The sequence below is a fragment of the Desarmillaria tabescens genome, assembly GCF_030435595.1.
Source record: "Desarmillaria tabescens strain CCBAS 213 chromosome Unknown EV420scaffold_53, whole genome shotgun sequence".
NCBI lineage: Eukaryota > Fungi > Basidiomycota > Agaricomycetes > Agaricales > Physalacriaceae > Desarmillaria > Desarmillaria tabescens.
The window spans coordinates 169,081-194,035 of record NW_026848352.1 but is presented as its reverse complement, the minus strand read 5'-3'; the positions used below and the strand labels follow the sequence as shown (position 1 = coordinate 194,035).

At 46.9% G+C, this 24,955-nt stretch overlaps 6 protein-coding genes across 6 annotated transcripts; 3 read left to right on the top strand and 3 right to left on the bottom strand.

Annotated features, from left to right (window-relative positions):
- Positions 1-1,128: 1,128 nt before the first annotated feature.
- EV420DRAFT_1314517 (uncharacterized protein) lies at positions 1,129-3,019 on the bottom strand. Its single transcript, XM_060468636.1, has 9 exons — positions 2,800-3,019; positions 2,676-2,744; positions 2,607-2,625; positions 2,278-2,552; positions 2,128-2,230; positions 1,874-2,067; positions 1,767-1,805; positions 1,550-1,705; positions 1,129-1,498 (listed from the first exon to the last, which is right to left on the bottom strand). The coding sequence occupies exons 1-9, from the start codon at positions 2,986-2,988 to the stop codon at positions 1,331-1,333; spliced, it is 1,212 nt and encodes a 403-aa protein (XP_060325206.1). The 5' UTR covers positions 2,989-3,019; the 3' UTR covers positions 1,129-1,330.
- Positions 3,020-4,278: 1,259 nt separating this feature from the next.
- EV420DRAFT_1574073 (cytochrome P450) lies at positions 4,279-6,588 on the bottom strand. The gene is made up of 10 exons (XM_060474404.1): positions 6,334-6,588; positions 5,959-6,283; positions 5,755-5,900; positions 5,587-5,702; positions 5,402-5,527; positions 5,162-5,351; positions 5,024-5,105; positions 4,824-4,966; positions 4,655-4,772; positions 4,279-4,597 (listed from the first exon to the last, which is right to left on the bottom strand). Exons 1-10 carry the CDS (start codon positions 6,527-6,529, stop codon positions 4,555-4,557), a joined length of 1,485 nt encoding a protein of 494 aa, XP_060325205.1. The 5' UTR covers positions 6,530-6,588; the 3' UTR covers positions 4,279-4,554.
- Positions 6,589-10,264: 3,676 nt separating this feature from the next.
- EV420DRAFT_1574058 (HAD-like domain-containing protein) lies at positions 10,265-11,780 on the top strand. The gene is given in 9 exon segments (XM_060474403.1): positions 10,265-10,380; positions 10,436-10,470; positions 10,528-10,609; positions 10,660-10,739; positions 10,790-10,868; positions 10,919-11,056; positions 11,105-11,196; positions 11,249-11,550; positions 11,570-11,780. The coding sequence occupies 8 exon segments, from the start codon at positions 10,301-10,303 to the stop codon at positions 11,446-11,448; spliced, it is 786 nt and encodes a 261-aa protein (XP_060325204.1). The 5' UTR covers positions 10,265-10,300; the 3' UTR covers positions 11,449-11,550; positions 11,570-11,780.
- Positions 11,781-15,673: 3,893 nt separating this feature from the next.
- On the top strand, positions 15,674-17,033 carry EV420DRAFT_995340 (uncharacterized protein). Its single transcript, XM_060484283.1, has 2 exons — positions 15,674-16,735; positions 16,982-17,033. The coding sequence occupies exon 1, from the start codon at positions 15,862-15,864 to the stop codon at positions 16,717-16,719; it is 858 nt and encodes a 285-aa protein (XP_060325203.1). The 5' UTR covers positions 15,674-15,861; the 3' UTR covers positions 16,720-16,735; positions 16,982-17,033.
- Positions 17,034-17,859: 826 nt separating this feature from the next.
- Positions 17,860-20,279, bottom strand: EV420DRAFT_1721982 (uncharacterized protein; the record flags this gene model as incomplete). Its single annotated transcript, XM_060479774.1, has 20 exons — positions 17,860-18,342; positions 18,397-18,429; positions 18,492-18,631; positions 18,682-18,739; positions 18,792-18,819; positions 18,872-18,931; positions 18,989-19,098; positions 19,154-19,199; positions 19,252-19,267; positions 19,328-19,339; positions 19,402-19,426; positions 19,481-19,515; positions 19,571-19,596; positions 19,650-19,675; positions 19,729-19,746; positions 19,801-19,810; positions 19,869-19,967; positions 20,022-20,035; positions 20,093-20,171; positions 20,224-20,279. 20 exons carry the CDS (start codon positions 20,277-20,279, stop codon positions 18,181-18,183), a joined length of 1,053 nt encoding a protein of 350 aa, XP_060325202.1. The 3' UTR covers positions 17,860-18,180.
- A 2,206-nt stretch (positions 20,280-22,485) lies between these two features.
- Positions 22,486-23,217, top strand: EV420DRAFT_1574034 (uncharacterized protein). The gene is made up of 3 exons (XM_060474402.1): positions 22,486-22,694; positions 22,752-23,050; positions 23,099-23,217. Exons 1-2 carry the CDS (start codon positions 22,650-22,652, stop codon positions 23,016-23,018), a joined length of 312 nt encoding a protein of 103 aa, XP_060325201.1. The 5' UTR covers positions 22,486-22,649; the 3' UTR covers positions 23,019-23,050; positions 23,099-23,217.
- The last annotated feature ends 1,738 nt before the right edge of the window (positions 23,218-24,955 follow it).

Here is a 24,955-nt window from a genome sequence, read left to right as displayed (position 1 = left end):
CATAGGACTAACTCGCGTCCTAGGCCTCTCTACTCACTGCCAAGGCATACACCCTCATCTGGGATCCGGACATTTTGAAACAAGGCATTTCAAGGGGCCATCTTTTTATATGTGACTGCTTTATTGCTCAAGCCCAAGAGAATCAAATTTACAAGTACCAATCCCCTCGCCATATCATAGTCCCGTCATGAAAGAATTACCGGAGGACGATGGGAATGCGACTGTTTCGCACCCCTCGGAGAAAGTTCGTACCGAGAGGGTCTGGGGGACATCATATGGTTCAGAGACATCCATCATCGTGCGAACGCCGGTGGTTTTCGCTCATCTGTCATTGCCTGCCCAGGTCTGCCAACTTCGTGACTCCAAGCCGAACATTTCAATTCTGTCAGCAGGTGGCCCTCCGAACTCTATAACTTCTCTATGTCCTTGGTTTGAAAACTACCGAGGAGATGCCAAACTACTATTCATGTGCACGAGTTGGGCAATTGCGCTTTGATCATAGACACGTAGAGGTTAAGAATTCACCCCTCTGATGTAGAGATGCCTAGTTGTAATAATAAGCCATTCGCCAATATATTCGGCATTCTTCCAAGCAACATCTGGTCCTTCAGGCCTGATTCCGGGTCACGAAGAAACACTCACTTATTGAAGTCTTCAACGACTGAGGAGTGGAACCTCGTCGGTATGCAATTTCTGACCATCAAGATAAAAATGACACTTTATTATCCAAAATGCTGCCGATAAATCACATTGGTGGGTCGGATCAGCATACGAATAATTTGTTTCCGGCTGCACCCATTCCTGGACAACTTCTCAGAAGATGTCTATCTCGAGCAGATCGTGCCCCTTAAGAACATGGGAGCCTCGTGTTGTTTGTAGCGCGTGCTCCATCGTCGAACCAAGGAATGTTGGACTGACAACCCTTCTTGAAATCTTTTCCCGGGATTCAATGATGATCTTTGGGCCCTAGTCGGTCTGAGATTTTATCCATTACGTGGGGAGTTTCGGCAGATGTTGTGGGAGGACAATGTAAGTCCGGTACTCTGTGATGGAAGGTATTCGCAGGTGATTTTTTTCGGCGTTGTCAGAAGACCCATCGCAAGAAAGAGCAACCGAATCATGCTTCTTCCTGAACACTCATATCGGAATTCCGGCGTTTGAATGTGGAGTAGTACGTATCTCATATACACCCGGTCGGCTTGTGATCGGAAGTCAGTTGGAGATACTGCGTCAAAAAAATGGTCGTCTATTAGATATTAGGAGTTCTAATAGTAGAAGGAATTGGTTGAAATGTGTATGCAATAGGCATAACTTCGTATCAGCATCTCTGCTAAATTTTGAAATAGAAAACCACAGGTAACACCAACAAGAAAATAAAAGATGGCGATTGTTTGTTCATAGCATTCGCTGTTTGAACCGGCTCTGGATTCGAGGTCGAACTCGAGTCCGAAGGCCCGTATACAGTTCCAGTGGTGGCGTTTGACGCATATCGAAACAACTTCGGTGCAAATGAGACTCAAAATACTTTGCATAAGAGAATCTGCATTACCTTATCTATCCCTGCTTCGCTACTCATCATATCCTCGTTGGAGTGAGATACACCCTTTATCCAATCGATGGTCGAGAGAGCAGGTATACCGCCGGCCAGGTTTTCTAGCATGGCGACGAAATTCTTTCCCCTCTCTAGATGCGTGCGTCCTTGAGTCTGCAAATGATGATAACTATTAGATGGATGAACGGATCAGTGCTGTAATACAAATTCTCACAAATGCCTGACAAGAAATATCTCCAGGGCCATTATCTGCCTATAGAAAAGGAAAACATAATAAGAAACGTAGCCGACGGGTAAAGTATTTCGAGAATAGGTGCCTACCGTTCCCCAGGCGTAGTGTAAATTCCGTCCATTGTATTTCGAAACGATTCCACGCCGGCCTAATTTATTCGTGTCCGACGTGGCGTAGGCCGGAAAATTGCCAGCTAAGCCGTATTTGTACTTGTCGGCGTCAGAGCAAAGACTATTTGGCATGGGTCGGTCTTCAGTCAACCAGCATAGAGAGCCTGGGTTGGCTGAAAGGGTTACCATGAAGAAAGGCCTGCTCACGAAAAGAAGCAAAACAAAGAACTTACCGATCCAGAAATGAAGCCGATTATCGTTCTCAGTCGATTTCCGTAATGTAGCATAACGCTGTGTCATTTGCCCTCCAGCAGAATGTCCTCCAATAACGACAGTCTGTAGATGATTCGTAATATATGAAAACTGGATGAATATAAACTCACGTTCAAGTCTGGGAAAGCACGCGTATCCATGTAATACGCCACCAACGCGTCGAGCACATCAAAACTGCTGAAATTTGCTACAAAATTCGGCAGAATATTGGCTTTTCCATCAATCCAGGTTGTCATTCCCCACAGTAGTACGTCGTCCCCCGTTGCGCCTGCATCCCTATCCTGTTGGGTGAAAAAGCAAGGAGCGATGATGGAGATTTGTTCGCGTCTTATACTCGGGTCGTGATACGTGGCGTTGTATAGTGCATTGTTCATCACATTCCAGTCTGGTTCGTAAGGAGATCATTCGAGTGAAAATGGAGTAACAGAGAGAGACTTACAGTACCAGCAGTCTCTGTTCTTGTGGCTACGGTGAGCAACGTGATGAGGAGTTGAAAGTAAATGCCTACCTTCCCAGGTAAAACAATGACCGCTCTTGTTACTTCAGAGTTGTTGAGTCCGCTCGATTGGTATACAGGCTAATAGTTGAATGTCAGATTCGGAGGCGATGATCAGGAAGAGGGACAGCCGAACCAGTTTAGCGCCATCGTCTTGACTCACAACCCAACCAGGGTATGCTGTAGCGTCTCTTACTTGAGGGAATGACTTCCAGCCATTATCAGGATCACCGCCCACGGTGGGGTTCAGATTAACCTGTTGCCGCCGATGGAACACACTGGCGGAAGCCAGAGGCGCGAGGTGAAAGAGAAATGATAGTAGCATACGAAGACCTCTTCGGATTGTCGACGGTTCATGTCAACCTTGAACAATTATGGCAATGCCGTATTTGAGTGTCAATCATAATAGATGTCGGTCGACTGATGTCCTCGATGTGAATTTCTAGTGAGAAGGTAGGCTGTTTCAATCCAACTGCCGTTGGCTTGCGAAAATAGCACTTGGGACGGTTTTACAGGCAGAGCACGCAAATGATTTAGTGAAACGCAGCTCTTTCGAACTAACAAAATATGTTAACGACGGTCAAAACTGTATAAAATATCGCGTCAGCTAGGCTGCGGTACCGAAGAACGAGATTACTTGCTATCGTCGGCGCACGGGGGTATACAACAGGCTACGGAGAGTAGAGAAATGCCAGGCGGAGATATGAACTGTCATGCCGAAGGTGCTGCAGTCCCGAGAATTATCACCGCAATCACTTCCCGAGTAAATCTTACGAAATTGAGCAAACTTTGCTTAAATATTGGTCAGCCACTAATTTATTTCCAGTCTTTTTTAAAAGACTCACAGACGACTGAAATCCACCAAGAGCATTCATTCCGCTCCTCGCGCCTTCGAGGCACAAGAAAAGGAACATAGGGTGGCTGTACAAGACTACGAGGCTGACGTTTATATGATGTAATGTCTCGTCTCTACAAGATAGTACAAGCACGACCGACAAGTATGCAGTATGTTAAATAACGCCTGGTCTCATAATTTCTTCTTTGTGTTGGCCATTGTGAATGTCTCACAAGTAGCGATATTTCTAGCCATTGTTATCAGAGATATACTCCGTGTTGCGGCTACTCTCTCCAACAACTTCAGGCTTTTTCAAACTTTTGCTTTACCTAAACGTTTCCCGCCATCGAACTGACTTTCCCCAAAGTCCTCCAGCGAAAATTGATAACACTCTTCCATGATATTTTCGCCCTGGTTTATGCCCCGGAGGCCACTTCTTGTTAGTGTGAAATAAGTTTCAGGCTCACGCAATAAAACAAAGCGACCGCGAATAGTGCATGCCCATCTCGATTAAATAACGTGTAGCATTTCCGTCGATTCCCGCTTGATCGTAGCTACGACCATCACGGTCACTAGCCATTCCCTATTCCATCTCTTGGATTCTGTGACGCGGTTCCAACTTGTTGGGTCGTATCTATCTAATATACCAAATCGTAGACAATATTTCCCTCCTCAGCGACGCTAGGTCCTTCTACAATCGTCTTAAAGAACATGTGGTCGAACACAAACACTCCTGTACCCCTGCCAACTTTGACTTTCACCGTGAATAAGTCAGGAATAACGGTAGAGTTTCACAGTTGCTAGCATGTACTTAATTTTCACCACGTTCTGGTAGGAACTGTGGCAAGATAGGCGGTCTTTACGAACATTCCGTGGCTAGTTATTCCATTATGTACTAAGCTACATATTATACCTACCTTGATTATAACCAGTTTCTATTCATCGAACTTTTATAGATTATATCGGGCATTGTTTGCGCCGAGTGAGTGCGGTTCTCGCAGCCTAAAGCTTAGCCGGAAATTGTATGATGGAAGTCGTCAATCCCTCTCTCTACATTCACGTGCGACGTGTGATGCAGATCTCGAATGGCTTTACATGACTGTGTTTCCATGTATTATCAGAGACTAGATACCAGAGTAAAACCAGTGCACATTACCTAGTGATTCCCGAAGAGAATTCAATGTCTGGAAGGGGCTTGATTGGACAACTGATGGTAAATTTGGAGAGTATATTGGACATGGAAAGCAGCATGGACACTTCGGCGAATTGAATACCTGGCATTTTAATGAGCACAGAGCCTCGGGAAAGAAACGAAGGATCCGCACCTGGACACGTACGCCGTCCATAGCCGAATGCGAACAGGCGAGGGTCTGGATTTATAGGGAAAGAACTTTGGTTTGGCGCTGTGTATCTGTTTGGGTCGAATTCGAACGGCCGAGGATATAGCTCAGGATCATGCATGATTGCCCTGTGGAAGAATAGCTATGTTCAACGTTCGCTTTTCACGGTGGGTAATTGGACCCACCAAACATTGGCTATTATTGTCGCGTTCTTTGGTATCCGAAAGCCACGATATTCGTCTTCGCAAATTAATTTATGGGGGAGTGCTCAAGGAAAGAGAGGTCTCAGTCAATAGTAAATGCGACCGGACGCTGTTACTCACCAAGGTTAGCTACAGGGGCAAATCGAAGAATCTCTTTGAGAACCGCAGGTAAATATACCAGCTTGGAGAGATCTGTTGTACGAGGAGAATTGTCTCGTCCAATTACATCATCTATCTCAGCTTGAGCTCGCTCTTGCACTTCGGAATAGCGAGCCATGAGCATGAGGAATGATATCATAGCTGAAACGGTCTGTGAAGAACTACGTTAAATCAAGCTCGTAAGACTTGATCCCTACTCACGGTATCCGCAGCTCCCGCGTATAACCCCCCGGCGCACCATTTGATAATATCCTCCTCTTCAGGATCACTTCCGCTTTTTGTATTGAGAAGACGGGAGGTGAAAGACTCGGTGTATCCGCCCAAGGCCTGTTACAATTGATGAACCGTTGTATCGTTTATGCTTGTCCGTAAATGAACACACTGACCATTTGTTTTTTGACCCATTCGTGCGGAACTCCGGATAGAGAGTCCAGACGCTTTTTCCACTCCGCACCTTGACGTTTGAAACCAGTGAATGGTAACCAAGATGGGAGAAAGCGAACTGTTTGGGTATTTACTATCGTTGCCAACGGAACTAGAATAACCAGACGTACCAATGGGATAGTAATCGACAAGCCACCTGCCAGGGGTCAACGCCTGTGCAGAAATCCTGGCCGACTCCTCGGCAACGCCAATAAAATCGTCATTTTCGGTAACGGTATATCCGTATGCCACTTTCATAATTACTGCAGCAGAATTTCTACTCGGTGATGTTAGATGGATTAATGCCACCACGTAAGTACACGAGGGGGGCTTACCTCCGCAAATGATGTACATATTCTTCAGGGCTTTTGATGAAACTCTCCACCATCGTGTCTGCCATAGCATCCAAGAGTGACGAATATTGCTGTGTCGCTTTCGCGCCGATGCCTTCCTGAAGTAGTCGTCGATACTGTTTGTGGCGATTATCCAAGGACGATATATTGAAAACAGATTTTCCGCGAGCGCATATCTCATGATACATCCATGCTTTTGGCCGATCTGAGTAGATGTTGGCACGCTTGTCAAGAAGGTCATGTACCGATTTGCTGTCATTGAGCACGATGACGCGACGATTGTATACACGGAAGGATATCACCGAGCCTTAATGATCAATGAATTAGAAGCGTCAAGGATCACATAACGCGACCTACTTCCGTAATGCACTGCCCATTGAGCATACTGCTTCCACGGCGCAGAGGTAGTGAGGCGATTCTTGACACCAAGAAATAAGCTCCCTCGGGGTCCTGGAGGGAGGGAAAGACGTCTAAGGGTGAAATTATAAGCCCGTGCGATTATTAAGACGAGGAAGATTAAGGTAGAGAAAGTGAAAGAAGAAGAGAGGCTCATCGAGGGACCAGTTTTAGGTAGGCTGCTTGGACTGACCTTTATATATCGAGAAGCATAGGTTGAAACGGCAAGGAATTGTTCTGGGTCACACAACGTAGCTATCTGGAGAGTAAACACAGGATGACTAAATCAACGAGCGGGTAGTTTTACACCGTTGCCGCGACTCATACCCCACAAGCTGTAAAGATGGTGCGGGCCTGGGCTACAGATCTCTGTTTCATATGAACGGTGGCATTTCACGGTTGACTACGGGGATAACTAACCTCGAAAAGGGTATATCGGTAGGCACTGATAACATGGTAGGTGTTGAAGCCACCAAGCCCTCCAAGCTATAAGACTCGCAAACACCCAGACCCACATGATACCTAGCAATGAGATGTCAGATATGAATGTTGTTGGTCAATCTATCTGCAATGTGACAAGCAGAATGAATTCAACATACGGAACTAAAGCATCTGCCGCCGCCGGCTACTTGCCTTGCGTTGATGGCCACGTCACTCATGATTTAAAGATATCCGCACAGCCAGGAGCATACACGGCGAGAATCCACACTGAGTCACTTTGATCGTCCCGATTCCCGAAGAAGCCGCTCGGCTTGATTGCGAACGAGAAAACGTGAGCCCTGCAAGGGGGTACCGGAATTCCGGCCCGGTACACCGGGTAGGTAGGTAGGTCCAGCCGGATGTCACGAAAAAAAAAAGTTGACCCTAGTTATATTTGCCTAAATATGTGCTGAAATCAACCAAAATACACATAAAATCTGTTCTAATGTTCCAAAACCAACTTAAGCAAAGAGATACACTCTACAGCAGCGGAAAGAATCAATATTGTTATGTAGCATGTGCTATCTACTGTTATCCTGCCGCGGCAGGCACCACTGCTTCTAAAATCAGCCTATCTCCTTGACCACATTTGCGCCAGGGCCAACAAAGCTACCACACCGGAAAGAGCATTCGATGCCGTCCCTAAAAATGATAGGTCAGATGCGGTGTCCTGCTCGAGTAGAGGCTGTGAAACAATCTGGGTAAGTACATGCTCTCACCTCCACAGTACGGAAATGAGATTTACCTTTGAGGTCCTAGTTCCATCTTGAATGTCTTCGTGTCGACTACGTCCCTGTAGGATGGCGCTGCAATGCGTGTAGCAAAAAAAGGGGGAAACACTGACATATGCGGGGCCCCCGATGACGATGACGCCGCATGTATGGGGTAGTATTCAAATAGTCAACTATCAATCAACTATTGAGGTCAAATCGGTATAATCATGTTAGCGTGGATAATTTTCACTGAAAGGATAATGATAATCACCCGAAGAGATGTAATCTTGAGTGCAACAGTCAAACATGAGTGGTGAGAGTGCGAGACAAAGCAACTGCTTCGTCGTTGATGGTGACACGTCGCCTTTCTCACAGTCGGAAAACGGACCGGATACCAAAAATAGTACATGACGTCATATATATCACGTGGAGGTAGGTAGGTCCGACGCCGGTGCACGAAATTATTTAATCGACCCACTGTCTTTTAATTTGGTATTAGGACCCCCTTGGAGCCCTGGGCACACTACCAATTCCTTGGTTACTTGGCCAGGAGTCCTTAGTTGATAATCGCACCTGGAAATACGAACCCATTAGCCTCGATCGTGATTCTTGTATCAACAGCGTTTGAAAACTGTATGAATCAATCTCTCTCATTCATTCCAGGCATCATTCGTCGTACACGTGGAAAGAGACTGGCATAAAAACGTACTGCCACGTGCTGTGTCAGGTTCAGGTCCTTGACAAGTCCTTTGATAGGATCAGAGGGATAACCCTCAAGACAAGGCGCAGAAATGTAACCACTGGAATTTGCTTACACCGGTACTGCTCCATTGCGCGCGCAGGTTGTGTAATGCATGTCATCCTCTTTCTTAAGTTTCATCGTCGGCTACATAAAAGTTACCGTCAGCCCCATATTTCTGTTGCCTCAGATGGATGAATGTAGGCGCTGTCAGAGGAACGGGGAAAAACTCCGAAGGAGAACGCTCACCTGACTATCCTTGAGATCAGACCCCATATTGGGGCATTAACATCTCGATTCTTCATCAAGGGAGTTTGGTGCCGGACTTCATGGCTCATGGTCTAGACGACCCACCAATATCAACATGACAAGTAAATTGTTCTAAATGCAATTAAATTAGATGTATCAATGTAGTAGGTCAAGGGGCTAAGCCCTCATTCAACTATGAAGGAGATAGATACTCATAGCCTAGCAGCCTGTCCGGAAGACGGCAATTCCCCAAGGAGATCTTAAGGGATGGTATACTGAGGCCATCGGACTGGATCTAACGTCATCCCGTCAACAACGGTTGAAAATTGGAACCAGCGTGAAGAACGCCTAAGCTACTGCAAAGAAAACCTCGCACGAATGGCTATCCTTGCCGTTTGGGTTCTCGAACGGCGATTTCCTCAAGCGATGGCTTCTTTTCTGAGAACATTCCGTAGTATACATCACTATAGAAGCCTGAATAATTTCGTTAGTAGTTTTCATGTTTTCAGCAGATGTGGTCAAACTGGTTTCATTGTGTACCCGGGTTCAGCTCAGTCCTAGACTCTAGCAGTGGACACGTCCAAAATAATCGCGCCGCGAGTTCTTCTGCAAGAGGGAGGGCGGAGACGGGAGTCCGATAAAAGCGTTATCGAAACCGCTGTTCGCTTGGCACCCTTGGAGTGTACGGGAAGGACCAGCACCTTTTCTGCAAATTTTGTTAAAATGATACGACGATATGCCAAAGCTGCTAGCTTATAGGGTCCGATCGTATTAGGATAAAGGCCTTCAGCATCCTCTAATATGAGGATATCAGAGCTGCGGAACCTGTCGTGTTGGGAAAAAAGACGAAGGTCGGTAAAACGGCGTCGCCAACCGAGGATCGCTGGTGATTCTCTCCCGCGATTTAGATTCAGAGGCTGATCTTGAAATCTTTTAATAACGCTAAGGGTCGAGGATAGAATACAGGCTTACCGCGATAATGCGGTAAACGGCCAAAAGGCAGCAGGAGAAAGGTCCCTTCAATACTCCGTTACGGTCCGAGTCGGACCGAATCTGATTCTATTCCCCTTTAGATTCGTCTTCCTCCCTCGTACCACCCTATTGCCTCAAAGCTGATGCTCAGCGCCCAGATTATACAGGTCGGAAGGCCATGACCACCGAGTTTGTAATCCAAGGAAAATCGCATGAACGTAAAGTGTCAAATTTCTGCAACTGCTTTGTAGTCGCTGGCGATGGCTGTTCCAGTTTCTTCTAGGATTCATCTTGAAATCTCTTTGAACAAGCATAGGGTCATTCTCTTTATTTTGTATCAAACCCGCTGGAGATGTGAAGCCAATGTCTAAGTTGAAGTCTTGACAGGAGCCAGAACCATGGATTGGGTTATTTTCCTCCCGGTACCAAGTTATGAAATCATTAAAAACAACTGGAATCTAAGTAGAGTATGAAATCCAGGTAGTTTAAATCTCTTACGTTGTGAGATTGTATCACTGTCCAAAAGCGAAAAGAAAACTCACGAAAATTTCCGGCCGGATGTTTCCTAGAGTATTCCGTATTCTCATCTGCTGAGTCAATTTCTCCAAAATGTGTCCCTCCATCACATTCGGGGCACTTCGGGGACCTTTCCTTCCTCAACTATTTGCGACACCCCTATACGCGCCGAGATAAGATTAGATCGGAATGGTCCGCCCGCAACACTGATCGGTCTCCACGGCGTTGCCTTTTCTTTCATCTTTACTGCCATCACGATATGTCCGACTCAGCGCCAGCAAGCACACTACCCTACCCGCCCGTCCACAAGGACAAAAAATTCGTTATTCTATCCGATTGGTTTGAAATCGTAATCATCGGAGGAAGGAGGTACTAACGTGCCGACGTATATTAGGGATGGCACGATAACGACGTGCGACTCGAATGATTGTGCGTCTAATATATTCATGGATTAGGAAATGAGGGTGCTTACTCGTCGCTGAGAAGATATGACCGATAACCTTGGGTACGGCAAGGAGAGAAGGAGACAAGGGAATTTGGACATTCTCACAGAGAAGGCTACGTTCAGGTGCGTCCAGTGGAAACACCAAAAATTCCATCAATTTACACGTGCTTTAGGGATGCCTTTCGGGAGATGCTAGCCAGCGTCGTTGCTAACGGACATTCATTTGAAGAGTGTAAGGATGTTTTGCGCAAGAGTCAGTCACGGTTTCCTGTTCGACATCGGATGAAATAACACGTTGCCCAGATATACAACTCGATTCCGGATTCAAGGACTTCTATGCTTGGTGTAAAGCCAACGACATCCCAGTCATTATTGTCTCCAGGTTGGCCCAGCCTCCCAATGCACTGCATTTCTGATCTAACATGAAACAAGCGGTATGACCCCAACTATTCGTGCCGTGCTTTCGAATCTCCTTGGGGAAGAGGCAGCAAATGAAATAGAGATCATATCTAACGATGTGGACCTCCACGAGGACGGAACGTGGTCCATTAAATTTAGACATCCTACTAGGTCAGTTTCTTTCCACCGGTCCTTTCCCACTCCCTGATGTCGTCGCAGTGGATTTGGACACGACAAGTCCTGGGCGATTCTTCCTTACCGCGATCTTCCAGATCCTCCAACGCTGTTTTTCTTCGGCGACGGAGTATCGGGTCAGTATCATCTGTGCATGTCCCAGCAGCGCGCTCATCTTAATCCTTATAGACATGTCCGCTGCTAAGCATGCGGATGTTCTGTTCGTAAAGACGAAAGATCAAGGAGACAATGACTTGGCGGCGTACTGTACCCGCGAAGGGATTAAGCATATCCTCTTTGATGATTTCTCTAGAGCACTGCCTGTCGTGCAGTCCGTTGTTAAAGGAGACTTAACTGTAGAGCAAGCTCTTGCCATTGGTCAGGCTTAGACGGCTTGACATGTAGACGCGTAGTATAGAATCACAGCGCTGATTGACCTTTAGAACCCTCGTTCCTACCGCTTGACCCCGTTGAATCAGAAGAACCGGAATGTGCTCGTAAACGAACCATCCCCCCAGTGCGAATGCCGGGATGCGGTGTCTGTATTATGGCGCGCGCCTATTCGTGTCTCTGACCGGTAATATATCAATGTTATCAATATGCCAAGTCGTCACGCAAAGCTTTATGGACCCAAAATTATGCCCAACCTGCCGATTTGAGTCCGGGAGTACGGTCTGGTGCATTAGGGCAGATGTCTTGTAAAATGGCAGCAGCTAGGGTCCCGACTAAAAGCCAACGTATGGTTAGCCCAGGTATAGTGAGTGACAGCGAATCACGATTTCGTAAATAGAGTACGACACCAGCGTGAGATTTCGTCGAACACAAACGTACTAGGATACGGATTATCTATTGTCAACGACCGTTCTGAATAACGAATAGGGCCGCGCGCGGCAAAGCCCGCTACCTTAAATAACTGGAGCCAACCGTCTTGTCCGGCGGTTTTCGCTGTGAGTGAAGATGACAAACCCAGTTGTCTCCAAAACACCACACATCAAGCAGGCATTTGGTATCCTACCATGATGACATTAACACGTAAGTCTTGACTTTATATACTAGTACTAGCTGCTGGCTGTCGCTCATGTCAAGACTCAATGAGCAGAAGAAGAAAATTGTCATTACTGAATCAGAACACGATTCGGTCTCCCTTCCTGTCCTACCGTCCCCTCTCACCAGTCAGATGAATATTATTACGAGCAGCCACCCGTATTGTGTATCATTCCCTGACGGTATCGTGGACCTTATTTTCAGTCAGCTCTTTTGGTGGATTGCCCCTCATTTTTGGCTCTGTCTCCAAAGTTTTGTGCGATGTGCGAGTAGTAGTGGTTGCCAATCAGAGTCTAAACTTCTACGATTTTATGCTAACGGCTAGAGCCTGAGATCCGATAAGGCACGCGCTGTAGAGTGTCTAAATATTGAACGTCAGGTGCTGAGAGGGTATAGAAATATGTGGATCTTTCAATGGGGAGTTTAGGTGTCAACTGATGAAGGAAACCAGGATGGTGGTAAAGTATCTAGGTTAGCATTAAAAACATTCACATAGTTTTGTTTGCGTTGTCAACTACCTCGAACAAGTCCGAGATCCGAACTGAACTTACGAACACCTATTACGACTCCTAACCCCGTCATGCAGGAGGAGGGTCGAAACAGCCCACCGGATAGAATGAGAGCCAGTCCGAGCGCAATTACCCCAAAAATGTGGTCACTCAGAGGACATCCCTTGAATCATCAACTGACGAATTAACAGTACCTGATGAGAGATGTGCATCCGCCATTCTAGCGAGGTCTTTTCTAGGCAGCATCATGAAGCAACGGTCGAACATAAGCTGTCATATAAGCAACTGTGCCCTTGTACAGGACCGGGGAGCGAACAAGTGCCAAGAGTCCTGTTAAACTGTCAATTGCCTGGTCCGTTTATTCTCGCATGCAGATGGTGCCAGAAACTTGAAAGCGCCAAAAAGGCAAGAGCGCAGGCAGAGGGAACACGGCTAAGAGGTCGGTACGGTATGCCTAAACGTAGAATTGACACCGTGAGGGCCACTCAGAGACGAAATATGACAGATAGGAAATGCTCAACGAGCAAGTTCAGAAAGAGGTGGTCTCGTCGACATACAGTCAATCTTCTGTAGTATGCCATGGGCTGCCAATTCGTGCAAGGGGGAGTCAAACGAAAGTTGAGTGAAAAATGCGTGGAGAGTCTGGAAGGCTGTACACCGAACGAAGATTTTCGAATTCGAAAGGTACTGATCCTAGCTGGGGATCAGGTCGTACAGAGATGTGGAAGGACAGATGGCATGCTCACCGTCATCAGGAGCACCAATCCGCAACGCTATAAGCCAATCTAAACCGAGACAAATGTCAAATGAACCTCCTGCTGTTTGGACCAAACCCTCACGTCGTATGAACCCCGAGATGTCACCAGCGAGATGGTGAAAGCATCCAACGTCGTTTTTGAAATATTAAGAGCGAGCGTGTTCGGGAGACGGAAACTGAGGAAGGAGCACCGTTGGGGGCGCATGTACTCGGTAACATCGCGAGAGAAATCCTGATAGGTGGTCGAAGGGTGAGACAAGAGAGATCCTAGTAGTAGGCTTTTGACAGTGAGACAAGAGAGCAAAAAACAAGACTACCAACAGTGAACGTGACATAGCAACGCTCCACCTTGGATCAGCCGATTCAGGAGACAGGTGAATCAATTAGATCCCACGAATCTACCGCAAGATTCGGTGCCATTAGCGTTTTCTTACCAAGGTAGTGGGAATTTTTCAAATTTTCTAAGTGTAGGGAAAAGCACTTTGATACACCGAAGTTTATGTCCGGTAAATAACGGTAAATTACGGTATCAAACCCCCCTTGGTTAGAGGATCGGTAAGAAACTATAATTGAGCCCTTGGAGGCTTCGTGCGCTATCTCATCGAAGGGTATTTAGGACTATAATCAAAATATCCGAAGTGAAAGAAAAAAGGCAAGAAATCCAAGAGATTGGGGGCACCCAGGATTGAACTGGGGACCTGCCGCGACCGGTTCGATCCCCTAGACTCTCCGAATTAGCCAGTTTTAGTCCAAATCGACCGCCTTTACCCGTCAATTGCCCTAGGCACCACAAGCTCTACAAACGAGAAAACCGGAAATCCCTCTTATTATCTTAGATTACGGGTTGTTTCGAAATAAGCGACCATGTCATATGATAACTTCATCTCAAAATTTGGGATCAGTCTACTCGTACTGAATGGGCGGGAAGGAATCGAGAAAATCCTGGACATGCTGAGCAACTTTGGCCGTGCTCAACACTGTCAGCACATCAATCAACGAACTCGAAGCCACCTCATACTTTAACGCAGGCCTCGCAACTCCGTTATGGACAGTTGATCTACAGTCTGTTGCTCTCCCAACTGAGCTATGCCCCCGATTAGTCTGGCCGCGGTCCGGTTCAGGACCGTGTGGACCCGGTCCGAACCCGAACCGAACCTGCAGGTCCAGGTCCGGTTCAGGTTCAGGTCCGGCACAGCCACCTGGGTCCAGGTTCGAGGTTCGACCTGTTTGAAAATTCTGAACCCGGTTCGGACCCGGTCTGAACCTCGTGAACCTCGAAAAATTCAGGTAAAGTTCAGGTCAAGCTTTCAGAAGTTATATCGTGCTAAATTGCTGATTGCTATCTAATACATAGAACTGAGATTTATTTTGCCATTCCAGGATCTTCTGTGCCTTCAGAATGCATGTTTTCATATGCAGGTCGCACAGACTCTGACCCTCGCTGTCGCAATTTTGATGCAGAGAAGTTCGGCACCATGAAGGAAGCTTATTGGGATGGACGTATCAGTGCACAGAACGAAGCACAGATGGAAATCGGGCCATGCTTTGATGATGGAAACTTGGTCATAGAGTAATCATGTATCACATGTATGAATATCACAGTCTACAGCGCGTAATAAAATTTTTTTGCTGAACCCGGTTCGAACCCGGACCGAACCTGGACCGAACCTTTTGGACCTGCACCTCAGGTTCGGGTTCGAGGTTCGGGGGGGCGGCAGGTGAACCTCGAGGTCCAGGTTCGAGGTTCAGGCAAATATGCCTGAACCTGGACCGAACCGGACCCCGGCCAGACTACCCCCGATGCAAGAGCTCCGTCCCTCACCATGCTAGATATGTATTGCGATATTGCGACTCGTTTAAACATTCATTTCACGCGACGCAGACGCGCCGTTCCTATTGTAACACTAAATGACGTCCCGGCCATACCGTAAAGTCCAAACTTTCACTTCCCAGGCTCACCGGATTGATTTTTTCGCATTCCTGCCTTCTCAATATCCGCTCTCCCGGTTATCGGACCCAGCGCAGCCTCTAAATACAAGGATATATACGGAAACACGCATTTACAGTAAGATGTTCCTTGGTAAACCTGCTAGGACCCTGACAAGTTCTCATTGAAAGTCATCATTGCCCTTCACGCGAACAAAAGACTGTTCTAGATTGTCACGTTTTTATTAAATTTCATCGCGTTACGACAAAACACGGTCACGGGCAATTTATAAGCAGAAAATGGGCGGCCTGTGCAACCTGTCGCACAATCTACACCACCACCACCATCCCCAAGACTAGCAGACCCTGGTTTCTTTCTTTCCTTCGAGAAAAATTGACAACTGACTCTATCATCACCCTTCTAGCCCAGAACAGACACCAGTTCCGTGATACTTGAGCCCGTCGTCAACGTTATTATCTCCGAGGCTAACGACAGCCACCACCGATAGATTGCCAGGGCACCATTTTACAGCGATTTCTCCACCAATCAACAGCTATCCAGTTAAATGGGCCGCAAACCACTCTCCCAACGCGAACGGGCCTACAAGGTTGCATGCGAGCGAATCGCACTCAGGATCGAGGGTAAGGAGCAACAGATCTCCGCCAACCCAGAGTCAGGAACAAACGATCCGGAAGGTAGTGCAGAGGTCGATCCACGAGGATCAAATACGGTAGGTCGAGGAGGAGGAAACGCTCGAAACAACATAGGCCCGAACGAAAATGATAACAAAAAAGTCGAATTCGACAACAAGCTCCATATCCGATGGATCGAAGCGGCAGGATGCAAGCCCATCTTCACGAACAACGCGCCTCCAGTTACTGCCACCCCACCCAGTGGAATTCTCAAGCGTCGGCCCGAACATCCGGTCTCCTCTGCACCAAAAATTTTGGCCGAATTCGAGCACGGCAACCCGGCCTTGGTGGAAACCTTCCTGACAGACGACCCAAGACTCCAAGATTGCAACGACTGGAAGCAGTCAATCTGCACTCCAAAGATCGATGGCGCAGTGATTCTAGTCGACGGTCTGCCAAACCCAATCGAGATCCCAATCAGCGAGAGGCGCTTCTTGTCGGCACGCCGAGTGCTGAAGCTTGTGTATTCAGAATTGATGAAGAACGTCGAGAGTAGGATTTGGTGGAGGTCGATTGAAAGATGGAGGAGAAAAGAGATCGCGAAGGCGTGGATGAATCGGGTCCAGACCGAACACAACTTGAAAGTGGGAATACTCGTCCCGAGTCCGCCTCTGAAACTCGTCGACTATTTGCTAGAGAACGTCGTCTTTGACGGATTTTCGTTCGTGATGATAGACGCTTCTGGCCGGACATGGTTGAAAATGCACACCAAGACCGTCCAATGCTCTTAGATGAGGGTAAATACGGGGAACCTACTTCTTATTAGGACAATCTTACGGATCATACATGTCAACTACGCACCTTTTTATTTCATTGCCTCAACTGTCCGATATTAGCAGCCATCGCATTGTACGGGCGCTCAATCAATGCAGAACCAAAATATCTGTACGAGGCATTAATGTACAAAGAAACATGAGAGAAAAAACAATCCATACCTGCGAGCACGCATCGCGGCGGTGGCTAACTTAAGGGTCCATATTTTTGGTCAAAGAGGAATAATAAGGCAGTCAGGCATCTCATAACGAACGGGACACTAGAAAAGAGAATACAAGAGGACAGCTGAGGCTGATCGATGAGAGAAGATGGTGGTCGAGAAGAAAGGATGGGATGGATAAACAACAACATACAGATTGGGAAGATCCGCTGTTTCGGCCCGGGTCCCCCCCTTCGGACGCGACTGAGCATCTTATTCCGATTCAAGCCTCTGCGCTCACACTTCTCACTCAGAACATTACTCCCAGATCAAACATCTAATGTGACTCTGATATCAATGATGTGGCCCGACATCCGCTCTCGAACGAGTTACTGTACCATTTCGATCAATTCGAATGCAATCCAAGAATTTTCGACCAAAAAAAATTCAAAAGAAATCGGAATAATCGAGAAAAAATCATTTCCATTGCCAGATTTTTTCGCTGTGACGCGTGACATTCGAATTGAACGAAATGGTACAGTAATGCCAATGTCCCGGGGGGGAAGCTTCAGTCGCCTCGGCAGTCGTCTATCTCAATACAGCTATTTCATTAATGCGTGCAGTGACCTGCGGCTTGTTATCACATTCATCCGCCTATCTATGAACTTCTATATGGACTGTCGGCGCAAGAATATGTGTCTACCAAATGGCCGTATCTCGTGTCTGCTAGTCACGCTCAGCCCTTCTGCTCTTTCCTAACCGTCTCCAGACGTATAATTACGAAATCTCCAGTGCGAATGACACGACCTTCCAACTCATCGAGAACTTGATAGGTCAATTCAAGACCCAGAAGCAGGAAGTTTTGAACTACGGGTATTAGTGGAAACACTTCAGTATGTGTTAAAGGATGATCATACAGTTACTGGTCGAACGAAACGTGGTCCACCTGCGCAAATCTTAAAGCAAATGCGAGTTCCCGGAAGCACCTCTGCACAAGGTCAATGTGCGCTTCCAGACTTCAGACAGGCTCTCATTTATTTTCCTGTTAAATGCGGTCGGCGCGAAGAGGAGTAACTATAAGCTCGGAGTAATAAGAAACTACTGTATTAAGGAATGGAAGAATTACTTTGGAATTACTCAGTACGATTAAAAAGAGCATTACACAAAGACAATTATATTGATACAATTCGGTGCAGTGAAGAAAGCAAGAGCTAGTGGTGGCAAGGGAACGGTACATGAGAGGTGAGAGTAAGAAATATGAGAAAGGGAGGAGCCAATATCAAAGATGCCATCTCTCAGCACCCCTGGAGTTACGCCATTCCAACACTGTAGGCTTTCGAGTCAGCCTCGAGTAGGGCGAATAGTACTCCCGTTGGGGGGAGAGCATGGACTCTTCGTCATGCACAACACGTTCAACTGTCTTCTTGACGGTTACCTCGAGCTATGATGACAAAAATATCAGCATTCATTCATGAAAGGCAGTCAGTAAGCGCACCTGCCGTATCTTCCCCCTCGGACGATAAGCAACCTGTTCGAATGAAACCATCCATTAAACTCCACAAGGAATGCCACATATACGAGACATCTTACCTCTGCATGCCGGGGTTGGTACTGCGTGTAAAAGTCCTCTGACGAAAGTACCGGTAGGTCGCCCCATGCTCTCATTTTTTGACGCAGTTCGCGAAGTTCCTTGCGCGTATTGAGCGAGGCGAGGACGGAATTAGCATACACTGGTAGAGATCATCTAAGCAGCAAGCATCAGCGGGGTTGAATCACTTACACTTCTCAATGACGAAGTGAAGACCAAGGAATACAAGGTTTGTGGGCATGACGAGCCACTGTTCAACCAGGGAGATCAGGATAAATTAGACAATAACATGTAGGACCTACACAAATCAACGAAGCTGTTGTTACTACACTGTAAATCAATGGATTAGTGCTCCGACGAATAATGAACGAAGTTTCCTTACCTCGTAAGCAGTCCATTTTCTAGTGTGTAAAGAGTTAACGAGTCTATGACTTGTAGTATACTATCCATGAAACGTTTCAGCCACCATATTTGCTATTCAGGGAGGGGATGTACGTACGAGGATTGAACGTCAATCCTCCGTCGCAGTAAGTGCAGGAAATAACACAGCCAAGCCGTAATGAGTAGATCAACAGCGGAGGAGAGGGAGAGGCCGGTAGTGAAGATCCACTATCATCGGATGTCAGTTTGAATTAGTACGCCCATCTACACCAATGAGACTAACGCCAGGATAAGATTCCGTGAAGACGGAGAATCGGTGGAGCCGTATCCTATCACAGTGACTCAGGATGGGACCAAGCGGATGTGAGGATGAAGGCTTACATTTCATACGTAGAAACTGCACATCACAATTCAGCATGGTCAGTCTTGTGTAAGGGTCAGCTGGTAAGATGCTTACCAGACGCCGCTCCTGAAACGGCGGGTAGGAATTATTCAAACAGGATTGTCATCACAGAGATCGGAATCACTCACCAAGCCGCAAAAATGCAAGAAAAAGCTAGACGGACAAAAGGTTAAACCCAGTCGGCACCAAATAAAGTGTAACCCTTACGATAGGAATGGTTATAGCCCAATTCTTATCACTAGCTAGAAAGTTTAATTGTCAGCAGGCGGCTCCGACAGCAGCAACCGTATCGCGTACATCTATGTATCTTCTCGGAAAAATGGCTGAGTAACAGCTTAGCCTTTCGGATACTATTGCGGAATTGATGGGTACATACCAATGTGCGATTAGTGTTTGTATGGCCTAGGAGCGCACTAAGCATCGTAATACGATAAAAATAAAGCAGTGGAGCGTACAGTAACCACGATAGTAAGCTTTGATTAGGACGTGAGCCAATAGCGTCCGATTATGGTGGAAATGGCGCTTACAGCAATAGACCTTCGTGCGTCTAAGGCATGAGTTGATATTTCAGGAATATGAAAGAACTCATGCTCACCAAGGAATGTGATCAGTCCTATCCAGAGCACCAAAGTATGTAATGAGATAGTCAAAAAGAGAAATGAAAATGAATGTGGAATGGAGAATATCAAGGACCCTAGCAGTGAATTGGTGATCGTTACAGGCATGGAGGTATCGAAATCGGGCGTACCAAACAGCTAGCACCTGTTGTGTGTCCTCAAATTAGCTGGCCATACAAACGGAAGCGAGAAAATTGCGCACCATGGTCTTCCTCCACCAGGAATCCTGCATGTAGAGCCTAAAATAGATGAGAGCTTGTATAGTGACGATTCCGCTCAACCTGTTCTTTGAGATTAGCCATCTGGAATAGTAGCCAAGAGATACGCACTTACATCGCTGCAACGAACCCGCCCGCCAGCATCGCACCGTAGGTGCCCAACACTTCCATTGGTCGCAGTCTGGGGAATTGTAAGAGAGATCCCTCTATTCCAATGCTCAACTAATATATACAAAGCCAGGATGCCGGAAGGTTGATAAGTCATGTCTCGAGCGACTTTCGTGCAACTTTGGCGGTCCGGTTACTTTATGGGGTATTGTGGCGCCCGCATGTAACCATAAGAGCGCAAGTCTACTTCTGTGTAGTGTTACACCTGTCAAGACTATTTGTGAGTTTGCGGGCCGTGCACATGGTTGATACTGGACCTGAATGACCAAGTGAAGTGTCTGCGAAGAAGATACCTCGATATATGGCTCGAAGAAAGCTGACGATGACACTCGTACGTCGGGCCTTGTTCATGATTTCTAATCGTTGTCCATTAACACAGTCAGAATCAGACTTTCTCTTAATTGTACCTACCAATCACCCTCTAATCAGCACTCGTTCCGGCCCGTTGCCAGGCGTACAATACCCACTGCCATTAATAAGGCTTCCTAGCCAAGGAGCGTTAGCTTCGCTAATAGTTCCACCCCGACCATCCCATCAGGTTAAACCATCATCAAATTCTATCATTGACAACGAGCCACTGTGTCATGTATCACCTGTACTCTGGAAGTGAAAACGTCTAGAGTTGTTTCTTTAGTTTTCGAACTGGCGTCCTCTGCGCACTCTGTACACTTCGGGTAATCGAATACACCGAGGGATTTACTGTATACGTAGGTGTCTGTAGGAGTGCCTGCGCGGGACTGCCGTTACGGATCAGGGAACATATGATCCGCCAAGTATATATGAGGTGGGAAAGTGCGATTTCGAAGGCTTCGTAGAATTCAGACCTGAGGTCAGAAACCCTATACGGAAGGACGCACAAAAATTACCTTCTCCTGAATTTTCCTATCCTTTTCTGCTTGTCGGCGTGGACGTGCTGCACCGTGTTTGCCACCTTCCCCGCGCCTATATATCCCTCAGTCTTCGATGTCAGATACTCCCTTCTTTTCGCGTCGTAAACAAAGGGCGCTGATCCTCAGACTTGCGTCTGCGACGGGAGTCACACTTGACAGCTAGACAGTAGACAACAAGTGAGTACCTTCACCCCGAGTCAGTATCAGTTTTTGAGGGGGACAGCGTGGATTACGTACCGGTCGAACTCAAAGTAGTCGAATCTTCTCTCGACATCAATTCTTCCTAACGATCACGGGTGCCAACTGTGAACGGTGAGTTCCTGCGCTGCAACCGGTACAAACTTTCAGTAAAAATAAAATGTTTTGAACTGGCTGGACCCATTATAAGCGCTGAAACGAAACGCTCATCATTATAAAACTCCGAAATGAGCTTACTACACTGTTCGGAGTGGTATATTTCCCGGGGATAACGATTCGACGAATATATTATCTTCGAACTCTTTTGAGGGCGAATAGGTACCAAAACGAAAGCAAGCAATAGCATACCCCTCCAGCTCTAGAACTATGCGTATCCGTGAAACTGCAGGAAAGAGACGACAGAGAACATGGCTTACAGCATTGCCATGCTACGACTACCACAGCGCGGTAACCCCGAGCTTTATGTCGTTCAGCAGTCGTCACAATGTCGCAGACGTGAACACAAACCAACACCTACATGGTAGGAACAGGTCTGAGCTAAGCTGATTATGGTGATAGTTCTTTAGGCCGGACACGCCTGGCTAGTCCAGGAACGGGTGTGCGCTTTACAACAGGGTTCTTCGGGGAAGTACGCGTTGCGGGAGATCCATTAGATTACCGTCTTATACCCAAGCAACAGTTGAGTCCCTACTGTAAGGGATCAAACCGCTCAAAGAGACTCGGTAGTGCACAGGTTCAGGCATCCATGTACTAGATCTCAACCCTCGCGATAATGGCAAACAAAGACTCGACACTGCAGCCTCGAGACTATCGCAAAATTTCTTGAATTCCGACAGCCAGCGGAAAATATGATATACGTACATCTCCCTGCACCGCGCGCCTGAAATGGCCAAAATGTAACCCTTCGTTGTATTAAAGAGACTCCACTACAGCACGTTTCGAAATTCGCCAGCGAGATCAGCCTGGCATTGGAAGGCAAGGTAGTTTTCAGTCCATTATTGTATGGATATGTCTGAAGTTCACGAATATGGGAAATGGGAGACGAAAATACGAAGAGGGTGGCCGTGTGTTCGTGTTGGAGGAAAAGAAAAGAAGCAAAGCGAAGGGTGATCAAAAATAGACCAATACCTGCGGCAGGCCGGACCGTGTCACGTGCCACGGGCTGGAACTCTTGAAGAAGTTAAAGGTTCTTGTTAACATTCACCACGGCACAATCACAACAACGATGTATCTCTCGTCGTTTGCTACCTCAAGTTCTCAGGATAATTAACTCGTCGCACGTTCTATGTTGATATCATTCATCCTATTATTTCTTCCTTTCCTTGAAGGTGTACCTTGCCTCAGGCTCGTTCTATGGTTTTTGACGAGGATTGTCGCAGGTACATAGATAGATCCAAAACCTAGCAGTCACCTCTTTCTTTGGTGTTCCCATGAAGTAGGCGACCGTCATACCCGACGTTCTTACGATTATATGCATGTTTCAATCAGAAAAGACTACACACCATCGGGGGTAATATGGATGACTCGATATAAGTACTCGCAGAACCGCATGAAACGATCCACCGGCTATACAAGAAATAACATCCGAACAAAGTGCAAGATGAAACGCCGGTTAGTTCTCATGACAGTGGGAGAAGAGGGGAAGCCTGTGTGATAACGAGCTCGGCACCAGGAAACTGATAATTACTGTTCGCCAAAGTTAAAAAAGCAGCGGATGTGATGAAGGATACGAACATGGAGTAGAGCGTTTGACCGGGAGGTCGGTTTCAAGTACCAGTTTGTTCCTACGGTGATTGTGGACGAGAGAACCACGAATGCAAGTAGATGGATGAAGGGATTGATTAGGAGAGTAACAACGCAACGAACTGATGACCATGTACTCGGTAACGTGTACCAAAGGCAAACCGTGCGTAAAGAGAAGGTGGTTATCATATGTCTAGTAAAAGTTTGCATTCCTTCCCGCAAGTTAAGCAATCTGCTACGGAGATATATACATCGGTACCAGTTGCTAACATACACATTTGAATAAGATCTGGGGGGGCAGGTCCGGAGTGGAATGAAGTGGTTCAGCGGCGGGCCGAGATTATTTCGGTGGTTAGTATTTCCTCCATTGCCGCGGTGGCTCACATTCCTTCAGCTTCTTATTCACCTGCTTTACCTATGTCGCACGCTTTGTTGTACTGCGACAGATCACAATCTTTGGAAGATTTGCGGTCTGATTTCCTAATTGCCACCAGCCATTTTGCGAATCTGTTGAAATCGCGGCGTCTTGTTTTGAAGTAATACACGTCCTACTGGGAGCAGATGATATGAAAATAGTTGGAGCTCTCGCTAAATATGTGTTCAACGTTTTCCGCATATTTAGTACCGTACCGTTATATTATTCGTGAATGACTTTTTTTGGGTACCCCATGAAGAGTCTCTACTCCGCGCGACACACTCAAAAGCGTGATCACAACGGTATGAGCCTTCGTGGCCACAGTACATGGTTCGCTATGTCAGGGCTGTGGGCCCGGCCGTTCCTTATTGGGACCTTGTGCCGGTAACAACACCAACACCAACACCATCACGTTTGACGCAATGAATTCAGATTTATTGCCCTTCAACATTTGATGCCCAGATTTGAAGTTACTCAGTAGCTGGCTATCCTCGATACTTCGAATTGAAGGTGTGCATGCCGTTTGTTCCGTCTGAGAATTGGAATATATTTCGACATTGTCCAGTTAATCGGCGATCCAAATGCTCGCAGCTCTATGGTCGGCTTACCCCAGACCAGAACTCCACCTCTTTTCTGAAGATCAACATATGGGTTTGCTATCTCTCTGCGAAACATGCCTAACGCTTCTTTATTATTGCTTCAAGGTAATAATGAATGAACCGAAGATAGATGAAGCGCAGCAGGGGCATACGACCTCGACCAGGTCCATTTCTGGCCTACGATACCGCCAAGGATCAACTGTTTCCATTCACAACTTTTAAATTCCCTTCAAACGTTAACTGCTACTGAAACGACAAGACTTGGAATTATTGTGTTCTCACGTCGATCGCATTCTCCCGTATATTCTCCGCGAGGAACAAGCTACTATGAAAAAGCCCGTGGAAGAAACCGCGAGAGCACCGTGTCTGTGTCACCAATCACTGAAACTCACTGTACATCCTTCCGGGAAACGCGCCTTCCCAAACATTTCCTTTGTCCTCTCAGACGATGCCGACTTGACCTCTACGTTCCTTAAGCTCTTCTTTGCCTTGACCATCCTGACCATCTCCAAAGACTCCCACGGTCCCGACATGTCTGTGATACGCAGGTCCTCAAGATGAGAAAGAGGTATCGAATTGAGCGCATGATACACGCTCTCACAGTGCACAACCAGATCCAAGCGGCTAATGGGGCACGAGAGGAGTCTGGCGAGAGAAAGGATGCTGACGGAGTGGTGGAAGATGAGTGTGCGCAGACGCGGGCAGTGAAGGTTGTTCAGGATATCAACGTCGCTTGGAGTGTAGATGGGGCCATAAATGGACGGAAGACCGAGAGTGAGGGAGTATAGCACTGGGAAGGATATGTACGCGAGGGTTTCAGGTACTTCAGTGGAG